This window comes from Pholcus phalangioides, unplaced genomic scaffold (assembly GCF_987345545.1).
Source record: "Pholcus phalangioides strain wild (caught in Gottingen) unplaced genomic scaffold, Ppha-v1.0 ptg000042l_1, whole genome shotgun sequence".
In the NCBI taxonomy this organism is placed as follows: domain Eukaryota; kingdom Metazoa; phylum Arthropoda; class Arachnida; order Araneae; family Pholcidae; genus Pholcus; species Pholcus phalangioides.
In genome coordinates, this window is record NW_028301628.1 from 6,650,701 (window position 1) to 6,676,137 (window position 25,437).

The 25,437-nt window shown below is 37.2% G+C and overlaps 2 protein-coding genes and 1 long non-coding RNA gene across 3 annotated transcripts in view; 2 read left to right on the forward strand and 1 right to left on the reverse strand.

The window, feature by feature from the left end:
• Window positions 1-25,437, reverse strand: part of LOC149064380 (BAI1-associated protein 3-like) — a 462,395-nt gene that overhangs the window by 119,651 nt on the left and 317,307 nt on the right. The gene's annotated exons all lie outside the window — the stretch shown is intronic.
• Window positions 8,045-10,768, forward strand: LOC149064387 (uncharacterized). Its single transcript, XM_089254809.1, has 4 exons — window positions 8,045-8,109; window positions 9,493-9,619; window positions 9,803-9,903; window positions 10,733-10,768. Exons 1-4 carry the CDS (start codon window positions 8,065-8,067, stop codon window positions 10,766-10,768), a joined length of 309 nt encoding a protein of 102 aa, XP_089110935.1. The 5' UTR covers window positions 8,045-8,064.
• LOC149064388 (uncharacterized) lies at window positions 14,811-18,406 on the forward strand. Its single transcript, XR_016195753.1, has 4 exons — window positions 14,811-14,879; window positions 16,813-16,935; window positions 17,120-17,217; window positions 18,273-18,406. It is a non-coding gene; the product is annotated as an uncharacterized LOC149064388 (long non-coding RNA).

Below are 25,437 nucleotides of genomic sequence, written 5' to 3' on the forward strand. Positions count from 1 at the left end.
CCACAGTGGTGGTCGGCTGAAGTTGGTTTTCTGTGGTTCCCAACTTCAAGGCGCAAATGCGAGCCGATCTCCCCGTTAAAAAAGTCTCGCCACAGAGAGCAACAGTCCTACAACGGTAAATCATTCAACCATAACACTTCACTCATAGTTAGAAAAACTGGGGGCAGATGACAGCACTACACATAATAAGCATTACACAGAAACAAACTTTACGTCAGGTTGCACTACACGTACACGCACATTCCCGCATGTACCGATTCATTGGGGGTTCGTTGGGGGGTTCCGCGGGGGGGGGGTGCACGTGGGGTGTAGCAGTAGTAGGTAGGGCCTCCAAAAAATGGCTCGGGGATCCATGATGTCCTTAAGTCAGCCACCTCGTTGGGCAATTTGCCTGTTGTGGCGTTGTATTTGTATTGTATTTGTATTGTATTTCATATTTAAATTCGCATGAGGTATTTAATTTATTTTCCGAAATGATGTGGATACTTTTATGCTATTTAACGGGCACTTTGAGATTTTAATTCTTGATTTTTTTTTCAATTTTAACAACACACAAATTGTTCTTTTAAATTAAAATTTACACATATTTGTACCATAAACTTTATTTAAACCGTTTTAATAAGAAAACCTATGTTAAAATATGTAACTGCGTAACACCTCATTGCTGACAGACATACAAAGTATCAAGAAAATTGTACTAGTACAGTTTGAAAAAATTTACCTTACTAACAATAAAATGTAGTTTTGGGAAAGAGTATTATAATAGGGAAGCATTTTTATGCACAGGGTGATTACTTAATTCTCCCTTGCTGCATTTTACATGGGGTGGGGGACCGTTGATCCTAGAGGTATACTCTCTCTCATCCTATTGGATATACTTCCAATTAGAAAAGGTATCCAAATAACGTGTAGAACTCAGAAACGTCATTTAAGTTAGAAGGGGTTGTATAGTTATCAAAATAAAATTTTATACGAACAATCTGTCTTAAAAACTAAATGAGAAAGTTTTTACCCTGTCTGTCCAGGAAGTCAACATAAAAAAAAAATTCCACGTTTCTTAGTGCAATATTGGTAGGGGTATTCGGAAATCATCGGAAGTGGGGGGGGGGGGGGTGGTGGAGGTAGACACCAACTAACGGACACCGCTTCTTCCTCTGATTTATGTTCTTTCCCAAATTTCCTCAGTTTTTAAGTTGAAATGTCTCTGCGAATATTGTACTTACAATGAAGGGTCCCAAGGTGATGTGTTCGAATCGAAAAGTTTTCAAAAAAAATTATTAAACACATTTGAATATACACAAAAATAATATAAAAATGAACCGACGGAATTATTACAGGTTATATTAGAGGCCAATGAAGTATTTAAAATTCCCACAACCGTTGGAGTGACATCATTCAAACAACGTATGGTAAAGTACATCACAGACAAAGAAAGAGGAAAAAAGAGAGAAATTACTAGTTTCTGGAACTAGAGAAGCTGGAGGAAAAAAAGAGAAGTGAAAAGAAGCTTTTTAACATAGAAATTGCCAAGAACCGCAAAAGGCAATGTGTAACCAACCGTTATCAGTTTTAATATTTTTTCGCAGCTTTTCCGAATAATTGTATTCCGCTGCTAATTGTTTTTTATGTGTTTCCAAGAAGGTGAGAGGATTGTACAGTCAAACCTCTTCTACGGACACCGGTGGGACAAAAAAAAAGTTGTCCGTATAAGAGGGATGCCGTTAACGAGGGGTTTGAAACGCATACTTTTTAATATACAAGGGGAAAAATTATCATTTGGACGTAAAAGAGGACCGCATCTGAGGAATGTCCGTTACGAGGGGTTTTACTGTACTTAAATTTTTCAAAAGTTTTTGAGGACGCCACCTTGGAACACTTTCCTTGTTAGAAACGTGGGATTTTTTTTTGTTGGCCTCAAAAGAGACAGGGCAACAGCTTTCTAATAAGGGTTTTTAGGACTGGGTGTTCGTGTAGAAACTTCGTTTTTATATTTTAATTACCGCACAACCCCTTGCAATATGAATGACGTATCTGAGTTCTACACGTTATTTGGATGATTTTTCTAATTGAAAGTATGCTTCGCCAGTAAAAAAAATGCCAATGCTCGAATTCAAGAACATCCTCACTGATAGATGGCTGTAATTTCTGCTGCTTTAACTGCAACGGTTCGGCAGTAAAATGCAGCAAGGAGGAATTAAGTAATCACCACGTATACCAGCCAGCAGTTTATATTAAATTTTTTTTTTAAATTTCTTTTAAAAAAACAAATACCAATAAAAGTAATATGAAAATTTAAAAATGTGTTATTTTTGGCAAATTGGCGTGCACCTACCCTCTTGACATTTTATCTTATTCTTAGCTTCTGTGTTTATGGTAACTGTTATTAGCATCATTATTTGTTTTGTTTAGTACGATTTCCAACACAAAACAGTTGCACTGCAACAAGAAACGAAATTTTACTCTGCCACAGAGTGCTAGTGTTATATTATTATTCTGTCTCTTCCTCACCGTAATCTTTGTCTTATGCAGGGCCCCTCTCCACCCTCATTCAGAAGTGAGACATTTTTTAGATATTGAATAGATGTTCTTGAGTAAATTCATATTGAAAGAAAATATATATATATATATATATATATATAAACCGATCTCTACACAGGCCTATGATTCAGTAAGGGTTCTTGGGGAAGTATTCTATGCAATAGAAGGGCATTTCAACAACATGGGCACCGTATTTAGCTAGAAGTAACGGCTTACATATTTACTCTCAAAAACCGTGATACCATATTTCATCATGTAGGCTTCCTACAGACGACACGGACCATCCCAGATGGCAACCATGCGTTTAGATAGCCCTGGTTCTATGCAAGGATATTTTAACAGCATCAGGAAGTCGTGGTTTTCCAAATTCCAGGCGTGAATGTGAGCAGCTGGTGCCGTCTTAAAGCATGGGCCCGACTGGGCATGGCTGGTGATCCTCAAGAGCAGAGAAGGCCTCACAAAAATGAGATCTGTGTGTTGAAATATTCGAGAGCAAGAATGCAAATTCGCCAGGTAGGGGCTCAGAGAAGTTATTTGGCCAGAGGGCCTATAATGCTCTTAAAACGACCCTGGTGATTTGGTTCCCCATTTGAAACAGTCTTTCCGCAGACAGCAGGCAGACCTTCAGCAAGATACTAGCATAGCATGAATATTCTCGCATTCAAAATCTGATATTTAAAATACGGAAGGCAGATGTCAACACTAGTTGAAACAAGTGCGCGCGAGTGGCGTGGTAGTAAGATATTCGGCTATCACCGTGAAAGTTGCTGTCACGTTCCCGGGTTCGAATCCGAGGGGGGGATATAGGTAAGATAATTTCCCATAGCGAACTTGAGGTGACCACCAATAGACAGCGCCTTCATTTCTAACCCATCTTCTTAATGACAGTGAATAGCGATATGGCCAGTGTTGGGGTTTGATGAAGTAGTTGAAACAAGCGTAACTATGATAACGCCACGTATATGTACGCACACACAATACGTCCCAGCATGTACCTATTGGTTAGAAATTTCACAGAGGAATGTGTACTCGCATGTACGGTTGACGGGAGCTCTCATTCACGCACAACATCATATACGCACTCAGACTGTTAGGTACACGCATTCACACTTCCGGCACATATCAATCAGTAGTAAATTGCCCATGACTATAGACCGGAGCTGTACTCGGTGTGAATAAAAGAATGTGTATAAGTAATAGCCTCAGAGGACCCCTACCTGACTAGAAAAACCTTTTTATCATTTTCGTACTCCCTTATTCTCGAAAAAATATAGTATCAGATTTTATCATCATCAAATCCAGTTCCCTTTGCACCGTAGGTCCCCTGGAGCACAACCAGGTGGCCAACGTGTAAAAACAGCCCTGGTGCTATGCAGGGACCATCTTGAAAGAATCAGAGGACCCTATCTGGCGGGAAGAAGTGCTTAACGGTTTAAATAATTATTCTAGAAAAACTTAGTACCTTTCGAATTTCATAATTATCAGCACCCCCACTCCACCTCGTGCCATGCACAGCAGGTTTCCCTGAACCGTGATTGAGTGGGGCCTATGCATTAATACAGCCCTGGTTCTATAAACAGTTAAACACTAGATTCTGAAAGTAGTCACATTTCTTTCATTTCCACCCGTGACCTCCTTCGACTATGTCAAGACAACAGGATGGACGGAAGGGGTCCAGAATGTCCCCACAATGAGGAAAACTGCTCTATAGGATGGATAGTTGATGAGAATGATCCTGCGTGTCTATGACACTCTAGAAAAACACGTGCTAAAACTACGTTGAGCTCTTAATGTGGTTCGGATACGATAAATGCACGTCGTTATCCACGGCCGGTTCGGCAAAGATCCACGCAACGATTCTCAAACTTTTCATTACGCAGCGATTCTCAAAAATTTGACCTCGCAGTGATTCTTAAGGTTTTAACCACGATGGGAATCTCGAGTATTTGACTAAGCAGAGTTTCTCAAATATTTGACCAAGCAGGGATTCGAAGTATTTGACCACGAAGCAGTTCTTAAAATTTTACCAAGCAGCGATCTTTAAATTTTATCACGCAGTGATTCTAAAACTTTTGACCAAGCGGGGATTCTCAAACATTGAGCCACACAGCAACAATTGAAATTTTACCACGCAGCGATTCTTAGGCTGCGAACATAGTGCGGCGACCAAGAGCTACAGGAAAGTATAATAGAGACTAGGGACAATAATAAATATATTGTATTGTTCTACTCCGCACATATTCGAGACGTGAGACAGAGCCTACTTAACGAGGTGTGCGATTTGAACCAACCTGTTCGCTTTCATCTCGATCTGCTGTTTTTTGCTATCTGCTGATTGGTCCGTTTCTCGCCCTTTTTTCCTTTCCCTCTTCTGCGCTCGGATCATTATCATCATTACACTCTTATATATACTCCAGATTCCCCTCCAGCAATTTTTTTTCTCTATCCTTCTTTTTTGCTATATGCGAACATCTCTTCCTCCCAGTGCCGTCTTAATACACGGGCCCAACGGGCACGGCCCGGGGGCCTCAAGAGAAGAGAAGCGTCAGAAAAATGAGAAATAGTTGAATTTTTCGAGAATTTGCGAGATAGTGCCTCAGTGAAATCAGTTGGCCCGGGGCCCATGATGTTCTTAAGACGCGGCCCTGCTTTCACCGCCTATATTCATTATTTTTTTCCTAGTCGGGATTCTTGTAATTCATACCTCTTCGTTCCACTATGAGCGCAACCTCAAACTTCCAACCACGCAGCGATTATCAAATTTTTGACACGCAGTGATTTTCAAACTTTTAACCACGCAGTGACTCAAACTTTTGATCACTCAGCGATAATCAAACTTTTGACCACGCAGTGACTCTCAAACGTTTGACCACACAGCGATTATAAAACTTTTGACACGCAGTGATTTTCAAACTTTAGATACGCAGTGATTTTCAAACTTTAGATACGCAGTGATTTTCAAACTTTAGATACGCAGTGATTTTCAAACTTTAGATACGCAGTGATTTTCAAACTTTAGATACGCAGTGATTACCAAACTTTTGACCACACAGCGATTTTCAAACTTTTTACCACACAGCGATTATCAAACTTTTGACCACACAGCGATTATCAAACTTTTGACAAGCAGTGATTTTCAAACTTTTAACCACGCAGTGACTCAAACTTTTGATCACTCAGCGATAATCAAACTTTTGACCACGCAGTGACTCTCAAACGTTTGACCACACAGCGATTATAAAACTTTTGACACGCAGTGATTTTCAAAATTTAGATACGCAGTGATTTTCAAACTTTAGATACGCAGTGATTACCAAACTTTTGACCACACAGCGATTTTCAAACTTTTTACCACACAGCGATTATCAAACTTTTGACCACACAGCGATTATCAAACTTTTGACAAGCAGTGATTTTCAAACTTTTAACCACGCAGTGACTCTCAAACTTTTGATCACACAGCGATAATCAAACTTTTGACACGCAGTGATTTTCAAACTTTTAACCACGCAGTGACTCTCAAACTTTTGATCGCACAGCGATAATCAAACTTTTGACACGCAGTGATTACCAAACTTTTGACCACACAGCGATTTTCAAACTTTTGACCACACAGCGATTATCAAACTTCTGACACGCAGTGATTTCCAGACTTTTAGCCACGCAGTGACTCTCAAACTTTTGATCACACAGCGATAATCAAACTTTTGACCCCACAGCGATTGCGAAACTTTTGACCCCACAGCGATTGTCAAACTTTTGACACGCAGTGATTTTCAAACTTTTAACCACGCAGTGACTCAAACTTTTGATCACTCAGCGATAATCAAACTTTTGACCACACAGTGATTATCAAACGTTCAACCACGCAGCGATTATCAAACTTTTGATCACACATCGATTATCAAACTTTTGACCACACAGCGATTATCAAACTTTTGACACGCAGTGATTTTCAAACTTTTAGCCACGCAGTGACTCTCAAACTTTTGATCACACAGCGATAATCAAACTTTTGACCCCACAGCGATTGTCAAACTTTTGACACGCAGTGATTTTCAAACTTTTAACCACGCAGTGACTCAAACTTTTGATCACTCAGCGATAATCAAACTTTTGATCACACATCGATTATCAAACTTTTGACCATACAGCGATTATCAAACTTTTGACACGCAGTGATTTTCAAACTTTTAACCACGCAGTGACTCCCAAACTTTTGACCACACAGCGATTATCAAACTTTTGACTACAAAGCGATTATCAAACTTTTGACTACAAAGCGATTATCAAACTTTTGACTACAAAGCGATTATCAAACTTTTCACACGCAGTGATTTTCAAACTTTTCACACGCAGTGATTTTGAAACTTTTGACCACGCTGTGATTCTGAAATTTTTGCTATCCCTATCTTCCTCGTCTGAATCAACGTTTAGCCGCGGTTCCACACAACGCGGTTCACTAACAAAGAGCCACTTCGAAGCACTGAAAAAGCACTCATCAATATGGACATCTCATCTTTAGGAACATACAGGCGTTATGCCGACCCCAACAAGGGTGGGGCTGACGGGGCTCTGGCTTGGGGGCCTGAGATGACTTTCATCATTTTCGTTTTTCACATGAAATTCATTAATGAGAGACCAGTGAAGAATCGGATCAGTGGGCTCGGTTGGTTGCTGGATGGGAAGGGGGGTGATCATGTCTGGACCACTGGGTGAGGCTGAAATAGGTTTTTTTCTAGCAAAAAAAAATGTTTTCATCTCCCCACATGAGAAAATCCTGTGTATGCGTATGGTTAAGGAAACCAAGAAAAACCATTTTATTTTCCAAGAAATTCAAGCATATTTTTTCAAGTGCTCAATGCAATCAGTTTTCATATAAATTTTTCAATCTTTACTATTGTCAAAAAAATTCCAAAATTCCAAAATGTCGGAAAATGCCAAGAAATTTCCCAAAAAAAACCCCCCCTAACCGAGAAAAAAAACAGAAAAATGCAAAAGATGCAAAAAAGTGCAAATGTCATCAACATCCGGGCAACTGGTTATAACGAATATCGGATATCGTGGAAGTTTTTCAAATTTTCGAGCGACTTCGTTATTTCAGGGCTCGACTGCAATGCATGAGAATTTTGGACATAACCACGTGCTGACAGCATCGCTACACACCTGTGATAATGAATGAACATGTGTCTAATTTAAGTGGCAAGGATAAAAAAGGATGACCGATTTCTCCTCGGAAAACCCACGCAGCGCGTCCAATTTACGGCTTTTGTTTCGACCACGTGCTTGCTACCCGTGAGCGTCCAGATGTAATTGAAATGTAATTATCGGCAGATTTCATTCGCCCTTCGATAGGAATTCATCAGAGATTTCTAGTTTATGATTAACAAATAACAGTAATACAAAAAGAACGACAAAAAGAAATTATAATTAAAAATGAATAAATAAGAAAATAGTGAATAAAATTAATCAATATAAACGCCTGTGAATCCAGTACGACCTCAGTTCTCACATTGCGATTTCATCATGAAATTATTAGCATTGACGTTATTTTTCGGGCTGGTGCTGATGGTGAGTATACAGGCGAAATTCTTAATGACATACAGCGAGTCATTTGCTTCGTAATATTCCGTAAATTCTAGTTTGGTAAAATTTTGTGATATTTTCACTCAATATTTTATCCCAAACTAAAATTGCATTTTGTGATATTTTTAGGCTTAAGATATGTTCGTGAAATAAAGCAGAATCGAGATACAAACTAAAACATCCAAGAATGTAGAGCAGTGTTCTTCGACGGCTGGTCCGCGAAACATTTTTCGATCAATCTGTATAGTCCCTGAATATAATTTTAGATTCAACTAAATATTACACCCCGTCTCTCTATATTTGCTTTTATTTCTGCTTTTGGTGGCTGAGAATTATTTCTCCCATTTATTTATTTAATCATCCTCTTCCCGGCCGTGAATTATTTCGAATTATTTATTCCTGATCCACAAATTATTTCCCTTAGTTACTGTATTTTTTGCCGGTCCGCAAATTATTTCTCTCATTTACTTATTTTGACGATCCGCGAGTAATTTATTCATTTTTTGCCAGTGCACAAATTATTCCACTCATTCATTTATTCATCGCTGGTCCTCCAACCCATTTTCGCCATTTATTCATTTTTCCTGGTCCGCAAGTTAGTCCCATACTCTTAACTTACATTGCTCGTCCGCAAATTAATTATACCATTTATTTATTTATTATTTTTTTCAGAAAAGGTTTCCAAATAACGTATAGTACTCAGATATGTCATACGTGCTTCAAGGGTTCTTCTTGAACAGTATCGGGATGCCCTTGAAAATGACCTATTTTTTTGTTTCCTGAAATGGACTCGTCCAATATTTTACTGCTCACCTAGCCCCCATCATTTCTTACCATTCAGTTATTATATTGTATTGTTGCAAACAACAGTAAAGCTTGAGGAAAAACTTCTGAAATCCAAATTGATGGGTGGCGTTCGGAAAAACCGTTTTACCCGGGTTCAACACTGTTTTCCCCCAAAATTTCTTGCATTTTTCGAATTCTAATATCTCAGTGAATATTGCACTTAGAAGCATGATTATTTTTGTAATCAAGAGAGGCAAGGCAACAACTTTCTAATTGGGTTTGGGGCACACGGGAACTGTATAAAAAGTTAATTCTTTTATTTCAATAACTATACAACCCCTTGCAATGTGAATGACATATCTGAATGCTACACGTTATTTGGAAACATAATCTATCTGGATTCTAGTATCAACGGTTCGTCAGTAAATTGCCATACCCTACTGTTTGTTATACATCCTGCATATGCGTTTGTAATTCTCGCTAAAAAATTCACAAGTTTTTAACACCTAAATCTACAGATACGTCTATAATTTTCAACGATTCAAGGTATTTTAATTGTTATCAATATTTGGAATTCGACAGGTGAACTGTAATCATAACAGTAAATGTGGGATTCCGTGCAAAAATGGAGGTGACTGCCTGCCTTCTGAATGTTGCGTACAGGGACACCTTCAGCATGATAGCTGCTGCAAGCCGTATCAGCTAAGAGGTATGTCTATTTCTGATTGGTTGCATGCAAAGAAGTTAATCACACAATTGAAAGAAACAAATTATACTTGAATTGAAAAAGAAGCCAGTAGGAATGTGCATTTATATTAGTGAAATGTATATGTGTAAAAATGCTTTCTTGACAATTTTTTTCCGGTAAAATCATTTTCTGTATATATATTAGGAAAATTCTGCTACACCGATGGTAAAAAAAATGACCAGACCGGAAATTTTCTGAATCACTGCGGCTGTGCCAATGGTTTGACATGCAAAGGATTTTTACTAGTACGTACAGTGAAATATATGAAAATATTACAATCAATAAGTTGGACGTTTCGTTCATATTAATGAGAGGAATTTCACATATTATCAAAAGAGAGAAACGAAGAAAACAAATACTGATTTCCGCAATAATTATCATTTAATGAGGTTTATCTGAGATATTAGAGATTTATAAAGAAAACATTGAGCTATCAAATTATTTTAAGATATGAAAGGCAATTGTAGGAAATAATCGTGTTATTTAGCTTCAGTTACATTATTCTGCAAATTTGAATTGTAATTTCAGCGATTCAAAACAAGCGAAATTAGTATGTAATTACTGCTGTTTCAGTGTTTTTTTGTGTAATCGGTTTTTCTCGTAATAATTCCTCTTATTTTGTTTGGTGTATGTATTCGATATCCATATTTTTCATGGGCATCTTCTTTTAACCACCTCGTTGGACATTTCGCCTGTCGTGGTCTTTGCATATGTATTTATTGGGACGGAATCGAAATGAACCTATAGAATAGAAATAGAAGTGGCTATTCTAATTCCACAAGAGTAGTGGGTTGACGTTTATTATTTTCTATTTGATATTTAAAAGGCAAATAAAAACCTGCTTTCATTTTTCGACGAAAATAAACTGTAGGGTTTTAATAGAAAAAACAAATTATAGCATTATATTTGTGGGAAAAAGGACTAAACTCCATTTTTACCCAATTTATAAAGAATTTATATATGATATTTATTACTTAGTTGTTGATCTCTGTTGAAAAATAGATGGACATTTTTAGTTTTTGGATAATTAATGTTTGATTAATGAAAAGATTGAATCTACTTTTCTATTTCTAGACAAGTCGTTTGGGAAGATGCGTCGTCCCTAATTGATCGAACACACTTGCAGTATTAGGCCTAAGAGAGCTGCTGTTTCGAAGCTCTCGTCAAAGATGTACAGAAAACAAAAAATTAAACTTCTACGATTTTTTGCTTCTAAGTTAGATATCTATTATAAATATGCTTCATTTTGTTTGAATAGAACTGATTAAAACTCAATAAAAAATATTTTTTGCATTATGTGAGTGTTTGTTTTTACCGTGTTCATTCGATGGAATTCCAGACTGGGATTTAAGGCAGCAGTTTTTTTCAGGGAACTTAACATTAGGTTGGAAATTTATAGCAATTTTTTGAATTCGGACGAGAACCGCTGTTTTCAGCATAATGTGGCCGTTGGCTTTCCTTTGAACTACTAGACGTCCATGAACAGGGCCACCGCCAAGTTAAGAGGGTAGGAGCACGATCCCATGCATTCATATCGAAAAAAGTCCGTCTAAAAAAGGAACATTCAAACATTTCATATTAAAATTCGCATGAGGTATTTAATTTATTTTCCAAAATGATGTGGATACTTTTATGCTATTTAACGGGAAATTCGAGATTTTAAATGTTGGTTTTTTTTAAATTTTAACAACACACAAATTGTTCCTTTAAATTAAAATTTACACATATTTGTGCCATAAACTTTCTTTAAACCGTTTTAATAAGAAAACCTTTCGTTGAAATATGTAACTGCGTAACACATCATTGCTGACAGACATACGAAGTTTCAAGAAGTTTGAACATTGAAAGTAGAGTTTGAAAAAATATACCTTACTAACAATTAAATACAGTTTTGGGAAAAGAGTATTATAATAGGAAAGCATTTTCATGCACAGGTTGAATACTTAATTCTCCCTTGCTGCATTTTACATGGGGTGGGGGGACCGTTGATCCTAGAGGTATACTCTCTCTCATCCTATTGGATATACTTCCAATTAGAAAAGGTATCTAAATAACGTGTAGAACTCAGAAACGTCATTTAAGTTAGAAGGGGTTGTATAGTTATCAAAATAAAATTTTATACGAACAATCTGTCTTAAAAACTAAATGAGAAAGTTTTTACCCTGTCTGTCCAGGAAGTCAACATAAAAAAAAAATTCCACGTTTCTTAGTGCAATATTGGTAGGGATATTCGGAAATCATCGGAAGTGGGGGGGGGGTGGAGGTAGACACCAACTAACGGACACCGCTTCTTCCTCTGATTTATGTTCTTTCCCAAATTTCCTCAGTTTTTAAGATGAAATATCTCTGCGAATATTGTACTTACAAGGAAGGGTCCCAAGGTGACGTGTTCGAAAAGTTTTCAAAAAAATTACCGATGATTATACACATTTGAATATACACAAAAATAATATAAAAATGGTCCGACGGAATAATGACAGGTCACTCACTGAAAAATAAATGTGAATATTATTTTGAGCGGCAATTAGAGGCCAATGAAGGATTTGAAATTCCCACAACCGTTGGAGTGACATCATCCAAACAACAACGTATGGTAAAGTACATCACAGACAAAAAGAGGAAAAAAAAAGAGAAATATCTAGTATCTGGAACAGAGAAGAACATATAATTTTTCATTCTTTACCATTCTCAAAAAATTTAAAAAATTTAAAAATATCGTGAAAATGCCGAGAAATGTCCCAAAAACTAAAAAAAACCCCACCTAACCGTGAAAAAAAGCAGAAAAATGCAAATGTCATCAACATCCGGGCATCTGGCTATAACGAATACTGGATATTGTGGATGTTTCTCAAATTTTCGTGCGACTTCGTTATTTCAGGGCTCGACTGCAATGCATAAAAATTTTGGACACAACCACGTGCGGACACCATCGTTGCACACCTGTGATAATAAATGAACATTTCTCTAATTTGAATGTGAGGGATAAAAAAGGATGACCGATTTGTCCTCGGAAAACCCACGCATCGAATCAAATTTACGGCTTTTGCTTCGACCATATGTTAACTGTGAGCGTCAAGATTTAATTGAAATGCAATTATTGGCAGATTTCTCATTCGCTCTTCGATAGGATTTCATCAGAAATTTTTAGAGTTTATGATTAACAAATAATAATAATAATATAAAAAATAGAGAACATGAATTATAATTAAAAATGAATAAATAAGAAAATTAAATTGTGAATAAAATTAAGCAATAAAAACGCCTGTTAGTCCAGTAAGGGATCAGTTCTCGCATTGTGATTTCAACATGAAATTTATTAGCATTGGGGTTATTTTTCGGGCTGGTGTTGATGGTGAGTATGAAGAGAAAACTCTTAATGACTAGAGCCCGGATGCTCGGGCAAAATACCATAAATGCACTTTTTGCTTTTCTGAAAAATGTCTTTTCTGAAAATTTCGTGCCATAATTGCAAATTTTAATATATTTTTAAACTTAGTGAATTTCAGAGGCCATAATCTGTAAAACTGGGATATTCTGAGCATTCAGAACTTCAAAAAATTTCCCTTTTTTAAAATTTTCCACAACTCTCAGTATTTATTATCATCAGAAAATGCCGCTCCCCGGTCCGCAAATTATTTCTCTCATTTACTTATTTTGATGATCCGCAAATAATTTATTCATTTTTTTGGCAGTGCGCGAATTATTTCTCCCATTCTTTATTTGTCGCAGGTCCTCCAACCATTTTCCCCATTTATTCAATTTTGCCGGTCCGCAACTTAGTCCCAACCCTTTGACTTACATTGCGCTCGTCCGCAAATTAATTCTAACATTTATTTTTCCATCACATTTTTCAGAAAAAGTTTCCAAATGACGTATAGTACTCAGATATGTCATACACGTTTCAAGGGGTTGTATACTTACTTAAATAAAAACATTAACTTTTTATACAGTTTCCGCGTGCTCCCAAACCAAACCAGAAATTGTCGCCCTGACTCTCCTAATGCCAAAAAAAAAAAAAAAACAAAAAAAAACATTCCACGTTTCTAAGTGCAATATTCACTGACAAAAGGGAGGAAAAGTGGGGAAAAAAAGCTCTAAATTTAGAAAAACCGTTTTACCGCATTTAACGCTGTTTCTCTCCAAATTTCTTCCGTTCTCCGAATTCTAATATCTCAGTGAATTTTGCTCTTAGAAACATGAACTTTTTTTGGCATGAAACGAGGCAGGGCAACAACTTTTCTAATTGTGTTTGGGGGCACGCGGGGAATGTATAAGAAGTTAATTTTTTTATTTTCATAACTATACAACCCCTTACAATGTGAATCACATATCTGAGTATGTTATTTATCACGATGTTTGAAAACGTAATCTAACTGGAAGTATACCTCAACGATCAACGTTTCGTCAGTAAAGTGACATACCCCCGGCTTGCTACGCAACCTGTATATACTTATATAATTCTCACTAAAAAATTCCAAAGTGTTTTAAACGTCTTAATAAACAGATTATACTTAGGAAAATATGGACCATTTAGTTGAATTTTCAATGATTCAAGATATTTTAATTGTTATCAACATTTGGAATTCAACAGGTGAACTCTCATAATAGATCCAGTTGGATTTCGTGCACCAATAAAGGTGACTGCCTGCCTTCTGAATGTTGCACACAAGGAAACGTTCAGCAAGGTAGCTACTGCTATATTGTGGATGTTTATCAAATTTTCGTGCGACTTCGTTATCTCAGGGCTCGACTGCAATGCATAAAAAATTTCGGACACAACCACGTGCTCACGGCATCGTTGCACACCTGTGATAATAAATGAACATTTCTCTCCAATTTTAGTGTGAAGGATAAAAAAGGATGACCGATTTGTCCTCGGAAAATCCACGCATCGAGTCCAATTTACGGCTTTCGCTTCGACCACATGTAACCTTTGAGCGTCCAGATGTAATTGAAATGTAATTATTGGCAGATTTCTCATTCACACTTCGATACGATTTCATCAGAAATTTTTAGTTTATGATTAACAAATAATAATAATAATATAAAAAAAGAGAGATTAAAATGAATTATAATTAAAAATGAATAAATAAGAAAATCAAATTGGGAATAAAATTAAGCAATAAAAACGCCTGTTAATCCAGTAAGGGATCAGTGCTCGCATCGCGATTTCAACATGAAATTATTAGCATTGGGGTTATTTTTCGGGCTGGTGTTGATGGTGAGTATACAGAAAAAATTCTTAGTAACTAGAGCCCGGATGCTCGGGCAAAATACCATAAATGCATTTTTTGCTTTTCTGAAAAATGTCTTTTTTACTTTTCTGAGAAATGCCTTTTTGAAAATTTCGTGCCATAATTGCCAATTTTAATATATTTTTTAACTTATTAGTGAATTTCAGAGGTCATATTCTGTAAAACTTAGATATTTTGAGCATTCAGAATTTCAAAAAATTTTCCTTTTTAAAATTTTCCAATTCTCAGTATTTTTATCTTCACAAAATGCCCCTCCCCCCCTCTAGACAAAGACCCATTTAGACGGAAACACGTGACCTGAAAGATTGGTGTTGCCATGCATTAACTTTGCTTTGACCGGATGGCATTAGGCATGAACGAATTTGGTTCACATGAACGCAGCCCCAGTTAGAAAAGCAGAGGAAAATTATAAATTTTTGTTTCTCCACATGCTTTACATGATATGTCTCCCTCAGGCATTGGGCGGCATTGCATGTGTATAGTGGACCGATGGTTGTCGTAAGAGGTCATGAATTGACGTCATGGCTCACACAAGGGGGTGTGGATCAGACAGGGTCTGTGCAGCCCCCATGATGTTTGATCTTGTTTTTTTTTTTTTGCACCACAAATGCACTGCAAACAGCCATTACTATTTATTAAACATACATATTCCGTTTTTAGTAAATTGACCAGAGGCATCCTCAGGGGTGTGTGACAGATGTGGCCACACAGAGCCCTGCGCTTGAAGGAATCTCGCATATGTTTTAATATAAAATAATTATTTGTTCCTGATCCGCAAATTATTTCCCTTAATTACTGTGTTTTTTGCCGGTCCGCAAATTATTTCTCTCATTTACTTATTTTGATGATCCGCAAGTAATTTATTCATTTTTTTGCCAGTGCACGAATTATTTCTCCCACTCGTTTATTTGTCGCTGGTCCTCCAACCATTTTCCCCATTTATTCAATTTTGCTAGTCCGCAACTTAATCCCAACTCTTTGACTTACATTGCGCTCGTCCGCAAATTAATTCTACCATTTATTTTTTCATCACATTTTTCAGAAAAAGTTTCCAAATGACGTATAGTACTCAGAAATGCCATACACGTTTCAAGGGGTTGTATACTTACTTAAATAAAAACATTAACTTTTTATACAGTTTCCGCGTGCCCCAAACCAAATTAGAAATTGTTGCCCTGACTCTCCTAATATCTCAGTGAATATTGCTCTTAGCAACATGAACTTTTTTTGGCATGAAACGAGGCAGGGCAACAACTTTCTAATTGTGGTTGGGGGCACGCGGGGAATGTATAAGAAGTTAATTTTTTTATTTTCATAACTATACAACCCCTTACAATGTGAATCACATATCTGAGTATGTTATTTATCACGATGTTTGAAAACGTAATCTAACTGGAAGTATACCTCAACGATCAACCTTTCGTCAGTAAAATGACATACCCCCTGTTTGCTATGCACAACCTTTAATAAAATATGTAAAATAATAATAATAAAATATGGATCATTTAGTTGAATTTTCAACGATTCAAGATATTTTAATTGTTATCAACATTTGGAATTCAACAGGTGAACTCTCATAATTGATCCAGTTGGATTTCGTGCACCAATAAAGGTGACTGAAAAGTTAATTCTTTTATTTGAATAACTATTCAACCCCTTGCAATGTGAATGACATATCTGAATGCTACACGTTATTTGGAAACATAATCTATTTGGATTCTAGTATCAACGGTTCGTCAGTAAATTGCCATACCCTACTGTTTGTTATACATCCTGCATATGCGTTTGTAATTCTCACTAAAAAATTCACAAGTTTTTAACACCTAAATCTACAGATACGTCTATAATTTTCAACGATTCAAGGTATTTTAATTGTTATCAATATTCGGAATTCGACAGGTGAACTGTCATCATAACAGTGAATGTAGGATTCCGTGCAAAAATGAAGGTGACTGCCTTCTGAATGTTGCACACAAAGAAACGTTCAGCAAGATAGCTGCTGCAAGCCGTATCAGCTAAGAGGTATGTCTATTTCTGATTGGTTGCATGCAAAGAAATTAATCACGGAATTGAAAGAAACAAATTACATTAAAATTAAACAAGAAGTCAGTAGAAATGTGCATTTATATTAATGAAATGTATATGCGTAAAAATGATTTCTTGATAAATGTGTTTCCGGTAAAATCATTTTCTGTACTTATATTAGGAGAAGTGTGCTACAGCAATGGTAAAAAAAATGGCGAGACTGGAAATTTTCCGAATTACTGCGGCTGTGCCAATGGTCTGGAATGCAAACCTATAATAGTACGTACCGTGAAATATACGGAAATATTACAATGAATTTAGTTGGACGTTTCGTTCATATTAATGAGAGGAATATCACATATTATAAGGAGAAAGAAATGAAGAACGCAAATACTGAAATTTCCGTAATAATTACCATTTATTGACGTTTATCTAAGATATTAGAGATTTATAAAGAAAATATGGAGCCATCAAATTACTTTCTTAAGATATGAAAGACAATTGTAGGAAATAATCGTGTTATTTAGATTCAGTTACATTTTTAATTGTAATTTCAGCGATTCAAAACAAGCGAAATTAGTATGTAATTATTGCTGTTTCAGTGGTTTTTTCGTATTGTGAAATCGGTTTTTTTCGTAATAATTCCTCTTATTTTGCTTGCTGTATGTATTCGACATCCGTATTTTTCATGGGCATCTTCTTTTAACCACCTCGTTGGACATTTCGCCTGTCGTGGTCTTTGCATATGTATTTATTGGGACGGAATCGAAATGAACCTATAGAATAGAAATAGAAGTGGCTATTCTAATTCCACAAGAGCAGTGGGATGACGTTTATTATTTTCTATTTGATATTATAAAAGACAAATAAAAGCTACTTTCTTTTCGAGACAAATTAGCATTATATATTTGTCAGAAGAAATTATCTTTAAATTTAAACTCCATTTTTACCTAATTTATAAAAAATATATATATGATATTTATTATGTAGTTGTTTAGCTCTGTTTCTTTAGTATTTTGATAATTAATGGTTGATTATTAAAAAAGATTGAAATTAATTTTCTAGAGAGCTATGCGTTTGGGAAGATGCGTCGTCCCTACTTGATCGAATACACTTGCAGTATTAGACGTAAGAGTGCTGCTATTTCCAAGCCCTCGTCAAAGATGAATTGAAAACCAAATATAAAGAATATAAAGAAACCCATTTATAAAGAATTTATATGATATTTATTACTTAGATGTTGATCTCTGTAGAATAATAGATGGCCATTTTTAGTTTTTGGATAATTAATGTTTGATTAATGATAAAGATTGAATCAAATTTTTTATTTCTAGAATTATCGTGTGGGAAGATGCGTTGTCGCTAACTGATCGAATACACTTGCAGTATTAGACCTAAGAGTGCTGCTATTTCCAAGCCATCGTCAAAGATGGACTGAAAACCAAAACTTAAACTTCTACGAATCTTTACTTTTAAGCTAGATATCTTTTATATGCTTCATTTTGTTTCAATATAACTGATTAAAACTCAATAAAAAATATTTTTTGCATTATGTGAGTGTTTGTTTTTACCGTATTCTTTCGATGGAATTCCAGACTGGGATTTAAGGCAGCAGTTTTTTTCAGGTAACTTAACATTAGATTGGAAATTTATAGCAATTCTTTGAATTCGGACGAGAACCGCTGTTTTCAGCATAATGTGGCCGTTGGCTTTTCTTTGAACTACTGGATGTCTATGAGAAAGTCTCCAACCATGTTATGAGGGTAGGAGTACTATAAAATGATTTCCTATGGAAAAGAAAGGCCCTGTCTTTAAGGCCGGGATTACACTATAAAAGTTTGATAAAAGTAAAACTTGAAAAATGCCACCAATAAGATTATCAGTTTCATTTGCTCAAATGTAACCTATGAGCTTTATTGGTTGAATTTTTTGATTTTTATACTAGTGATTTTATCAAACTTTTATGGTGTAATACCGGCCTTAGGAACATTTGAAAATTTGATATCACAATTCACATGAGGTACTTAATATTTTTTCTAAAATTATGTGGATATTTTTATGCTATTTAACGGGACCTTTTACGTTTTTAAATGTTGGTTTTTTTTTTAATTTTAACAACACAACTTTTTTAAAGTAAAAATTTACACATATTTTGTGCCATAAACTTTCTTTAAATCGTTTCAATAAGAGAACCTTTCGTTAAAGTATGAAACCATGTAACACCTTAGTGCTGATTAGCATACAAAGTTTTAAGAAATTTGAACTAGTAGAGTTTGAAAAAATGTACTTTACCTGAAAAAAATATATAGTTTTGAGAAAAGAGTATTATGATGGGAAAACATTTTCATGTAAACGATGATTTCCTAATTCCCTTGCTGCATGTTAGGGGGGGGGGGTCGTTGCTCCTAGAAATATACTCATCCTATTGGATATACTTCCAATTGGAAAAAGTACCCAACTAACGCGTAGAATTCAGATACATCATTCCTTTTACAAGGGGTTGTATAGTTATCAAAAAAAAATAAATAAATAAACAACTCTTTATACCAGCAATCTGTCCTAAAAACTAAATGACAAAGTTCTTGCCCTGTCTGTCCGGGAAGTCAACAAAAAAAAAAGCTTCCACCTTTCGTAATGTAATACTCGGAGAGATATTGGCATTAATCGGAAGAAAGGGGGGACATAAACTAACGGACACCGATTCTTTCCTGACTTTCCTCCGATTTTCAAATTCAAATATCTCTGCGAATATTGTACTTACAAGGAAAGGGTTCCAAGGTGACGTGTTCGAAAAGTTTTCAAAAAAGCTACCGATGATTGTACACATTTGAATATACACAAAAATAATATAAAAATGGACCGACGGAATTATTACAGGTCACTCACTGAAAAAAAAAAGAAGTTAATATTAATATTTTTTGAGTGACAATGGAGAGGCCGGTGAAGGATTTCAGATTCCCGCAAACCTAGTGTTAGAGTGACGTCATTCAAAAAACATATGGTAAAGTAGATCTCCGACAATAAAAAAAAGAGAAATAACTACACTGCTCAAAACAATTAGGGGAGCACATGGTTTTAACAAAATTACGCAAAGATGTATACCGATAAGTAACATAAAATGAATCATCCATAATTTAAAGCCTAGCAGGAAACGGAAGAAGAAAACTTCATATGCAAATCAAAGTTCATGACGTCAGATACCAGAAAAAGGAGATAAGGGCAGAAATCGGGATGTTGCAGAAACGTCTGTTTTACTGCCGTAACTGTGAAATTCGATTGCGCAGTATTTTTTTTTTTGAGACAAGGTGACTTGAGGACGTCTCAACAACGTGATTTACCGGAATCCATGGCATGGCGTGTTATAGGCAGACTGGAATCCGGGCAAACACAACGTAGTGTCGCGGACGCTGTTGGAGTCGCCAGAAGTGTTGTTGCAAGGCTGTGGAATCGATTCCAAGAAACAGGAAATGTTAGACGTCGACCAGGGCAAGGTCGGCCACGCGCCACTACAGCAACTGATGACCGGTATATATGGTTAACAGCCCGTCGAAACAGAACAGAGAATGCTACGCAGCTGCAAAGACGGTTGCTCTTGGCAACAGGACGAAGGGTGTCCAGCCAAACAGTACGTAATCGGCTTCATGAGGGAGAGCTCTATGCACGTAGGCCAATGGTCTGCATTCCGTTGACCCCACGCCACCGTGCGGCCCGAAGAAGATGGGCTGCTGAACATCGAGATTGGGAGCAACATGATTGGAGCCAAGTGCTGTTTACAGACGAGTCCCGATTCAGTCTGGAGTGTGACACCGGACGTGTTCTGGTATGGAGGGACAGGGGCACTCGAAATAACCCCGCATTCGTTCGTGAAAGGTCACAATACAGACGAGCTGGTTGGATGGTATGGGGTGGAATCAGCATAGGCGGACGTACGGACCTGCATATCATTCGGAATGGCACTTTGACGGCCCGAAGGTATGCAGACGAGATACTGCGACCTCATGTCATCCCTTACGCTGGAGCCATTGGAGCCTCTGTCCCGGGAGGGACAGAGTCTGGGTCGTGACTGGTCTGTCGGAGCCATTGGAGATACCTTTGTTTTCCAGGATGATAATGCCCGACCGCATAGAGCTCGTCTGGTGGAGAACATGCTTGAAGCTGAAACAATACAGCGTATGGAATGGCCAGCGTGCTCTCCTGACCTGAATCCAATCGAGCATGTTTGGGACATGTCGGACGACGCATTGCTGCGCGACCAAGGCCGCCTGTTACTGTCCGAGACTTGCAGATTGCACTTCTTGAGGAGTGGAACAGTATTCTCCAAAGTCTGATCGATAACCTCATCGCATCCATGGCAAACAGGTGTGCAGCAGTCTTAGCTGTTCGAGGAGACCACACGCCCTATTAAAACTCATGCATCATGTCTAAACAGTACTTTTTTCTATTGTTTACATGTAACCAAATTGTTGCCCTAATTTTTCATGTTTTTTCCGTATTTTCAAAGAGTTATAGCTTAATTCCAAATTTTTTTACGTCTTTTTTCTGTATTGCGAATTGATACGCGTGTACTATCCATTGTATGCCAATACGTGGCTGTCTCGCACGGTTTTCTTCACTTTTTTGCTTGCTCCCCTAATTGTTTTGAGCAGTGTAGTTTCTGGAACAGGAGAAGAAGGAAAGAAAAAGAAAAAAAGTGAAAAGAATAGCTTTTTAAAATAGAAATTGCCAAAAAACGCAAAAGGCTATGTGTAGCCAACCGTTATGAGTTGTAATAATTTTTCGCAGCTTTCTTCCGAATAATTGCATTCCGCTGCTGTTAGTTTGTGCTTCTAGGTGAGATGAATGTACAGTCAAACCTTTCTTCTACGGACACCGGTGGGACAAAAAAATTGTCCGTAAAAGACGGGTGCCGTTAACGAGGGGTTTGAAATGCATACTTTTTATTATACAAGGGGAAAAATTATTATTTGGACGTAAAAGAGAGGACCGCATCTGAGGAATGCTCGTTACGAGGGGTTTTACTGTACTTAAATTTTTCAAAAGTTTTTGAGGACGCAACCTTGGAACCCTTTCCTGGTTAGAAACGTGGGATTTTTTTTGTTGGCCTCAAAATAGACAGGGCAACAACTTTCTAATTGCGTTTTTGAGGACTGGGTGTTCGTGTAAAAAAACTTCGTTTTTGGTAATTCAATAACTGCACAAGACATGCAACATGAATGACGTATCTGAGTTCTACATGTTATTTGGATGATTTTTCTAATTGAAATTATGCTTCGCCAGTTAAAACTGCGAATACTCGAATTCTAGAACATTCTCGCTGATAGATGGCTGTAGTTTCTGTTGCTATATCAGCCACGGTTCGCCATTGAAATGCAGCAATTGGGAATTAAGTAATCACTCTATATACCTGAAAGCAGTTTATATTAAAATATTTTGAAAATGTTTCTAGTACAGGTTGAACAAATACCAGATGCAGTTGAAGCAGAAAATTGACTTGAAAATTGAAAAATGTGTTTTTTTTTGGAAAATTGGCGTGCACCTACCCTCTTGACATTTTATCTTATTCTTAGCTTCTGTGTTTATAGTAACTGTTATTAACATCATTATTTGTTTTGTTTAGTACCATTTCCAACACAAAACGTTTCCATTGCAACTAGAAACAAAATTTTACTCTGTCACCCAGTGCTAGTGTTTATTCTGTCTCTTCCTCACCCTAATCCTTGTCTTATGCAGGGCCCCTCTCTACCATCATTCAGAAGTGAGACATGTTTTAGACATTGAATAGATGTTCTTGAGTAAATTCATATTGAAAAATAAAATATATATAAATAAACCGATCTCCACACAGGCCTATGACTCAGTAAGGGTTCTTGGGGAAGTATTTTATGCAATAGAAGGACATTTTTTAACAACATAGGTCCTCACACAAAATGATGTTCTGGGGCACCGTATTTAGCTAGAAGTAACGGCTTACATATTTACTCTCGAAAACCGTGGTACCAAATTTCATCATGTAGGCTTCCTACAGACGTCACTTCCCTTACCATCCCAGAAGGCAACCATGCGTTTAGATAGCCCTGGTCTATGCAGGGATATCTTAACAGCATAAGAAAGTCATGGTTTTCTAAATTCCAGGCGTGAATGCGAGCAGCTGGTGCTGTCTTAAAGCATGGGCCTGACTGGGCATGGCTGGAGATCCTCAAGGAAAGAGAGGGACTCACGAAAATGAGATCTGTGTGCTGAAATATACGAGCGCAAGCATGGAAATTCGCCGGGTAGGAGCTCAGAGAAATTACTTTGCCAGGGGGCGTATAATGCTCTTAAGACGGATATGGTGATCTGCAAATTCGAAAGGTTGCGAATAAAGACGGGCCTGGTGATCTGGTTCCCCATTTGAAAAATTCTTTTTCTGCAGAGAGCAGGCAGACATTCAAGATACTAGCATAGCATAAATATTCTCGCATTCGCAATCTTACCTTTAAAATACAGAAGGCAGATGGCAACAGTAGTTGAAACAATCGCACCCAAGTGGCGTGGTCGTAAGATATTCGTCTACCACCGTGAAAGTTGCTGTCACGGTCCCGGGATCGAACCCGAGGGGTATATAAATTAAGATAATTTCTCATAGCGAACTTGAGGCGACCACCAATAGAAGGCCCTTCTTATTTCCAACACATCTTATTAATGGCAGTAAATTGCAATATAGCTATATGACCAGAGTTGGTGTTTGATGAAGTAGTTGAAACAAGCGCAACTATAATAACATAAACACGTCAAGGCCACGTATATACACACACACACACTCACAATACGTCCCAGCATGTACCTATTGGTTAAAAATTCCACACAGGAATGTGTACTGGGTGCGTGTACGGTTGAGTAGAAGTTGATGGCAGCACTAATTCACGTACAACATCATATACGCACTCAGACTGTTAGGTACAAGCACTCACACTTCCGGCACAACTTATTCAGTAGTAAATTGCCCATGACTATAGACCGGATTTGTGCTCGGTGTGAATAAAAGGTTGTGTATAAGTAGTAGCCTCAGAGGACCCCTACCTGAAAAACCTTTTTATCATTTTCGTACTCTCTTATACCCGAAAAAATGAAATTTTATCATCATCAAATCCAGTTCCCTATGCACCGTAGGTCCCTTGGACCGCGACCAGGTGGCCAACGTGTCCAAACAGCTCTGGTGTATGCAGGACCCATCTTGAAATCATCAGAGAACCCTATCTGGCGGGAAGAAGTGCGTAACGGTTTAAATAATTATTCTAGAAAAACATAGTACCTTTCGAATTTCATAATTATCAGCACCTACTCCCCCCTTCGTGCCATGCACTGCAGGTTTCCTTGAACCGTGATTAAGTGGGCCTGTGCATTAAGACCGCCCTGGTTCCATGAACAGTTAAACTAGATTCTGAAAGTAGTCACATTTCTTTCATTTTCACCCGTGGCCTCCTTCGGCAATGTCAAGACCACGGGATGGAGGGAAGGGGTCCATAATGTCCCCAGAATGAAGAAAACTGCTCTATAGGATGGATACATGATGTGAATGATCCTGCGTGTCTATGACACTCTAGAAAGACACGTGCTAAAACTAGGTTGAGCTCTTAATGTGGTTCGGATACGATAAATGCACGTCATTATCCACAGACGGTTATTCCAATGACAGGTAAAAAAAAGAAAATTAGTTCAACATTCTGTTCCCAATCGAAATTTGAATTACGAACAATGTATCACGTGGTAATTAGCACTTGTGGTAATTAGATGTGGAGACTTGAATATCAGTTTCCAATTATTCTGCAATCTGTTCCATTATAATTTGGTGGAAACATTAAATAATAATAACTTTGCAGAATCAAATAAATTTTTTCACATGAAAAATTTTCTGGTAGATATAGTTATGTACAGGGTGGGCATAAAGTCGGTAGAAATTTTAAAAATTCATAAAAACCGGAAAAATAATTTATTTGCAATTAAATTCTGTCAGGGAGCACCAATTCCATCTTCATGACCATCGGACCACATTTAGTTCATCCATTCGTCTCATTAAACTCGAGCATTTATCGTGTATTAGGCTTCAGAGAAATGAGAAATAGTTGAATTTTTCGTGAATTTGCGAGGTAGGACCTCAGTGAAATCACTTGGCCCGGGGCCCCATGATGCTCTTAGGACGGCCCTGCTTCCTCGCATATATCCATTATTTTCTTTCTAGTCGCGATTCTTGTAACGCATACCTCTTCGCTCCGTGATGAGGGCAACCTTAAACTTTTAACCACACAGTGATTCTCAAAGTTTTAACACGCAGTGATTTCAAACTTTTGACACGCAGTGACTGTAGGGTTCGTTTTGAATGACTGATTGCCACAATCATAAGCACTGCCACTTTTATGTATATTACTTGGTTTAATCATAATTTTCAACAATAAACATTATACTATTAACACGTTCTCCTCGCTTACACAGAGCGAGCCTTTGAAACTACCTGCTGAGTCC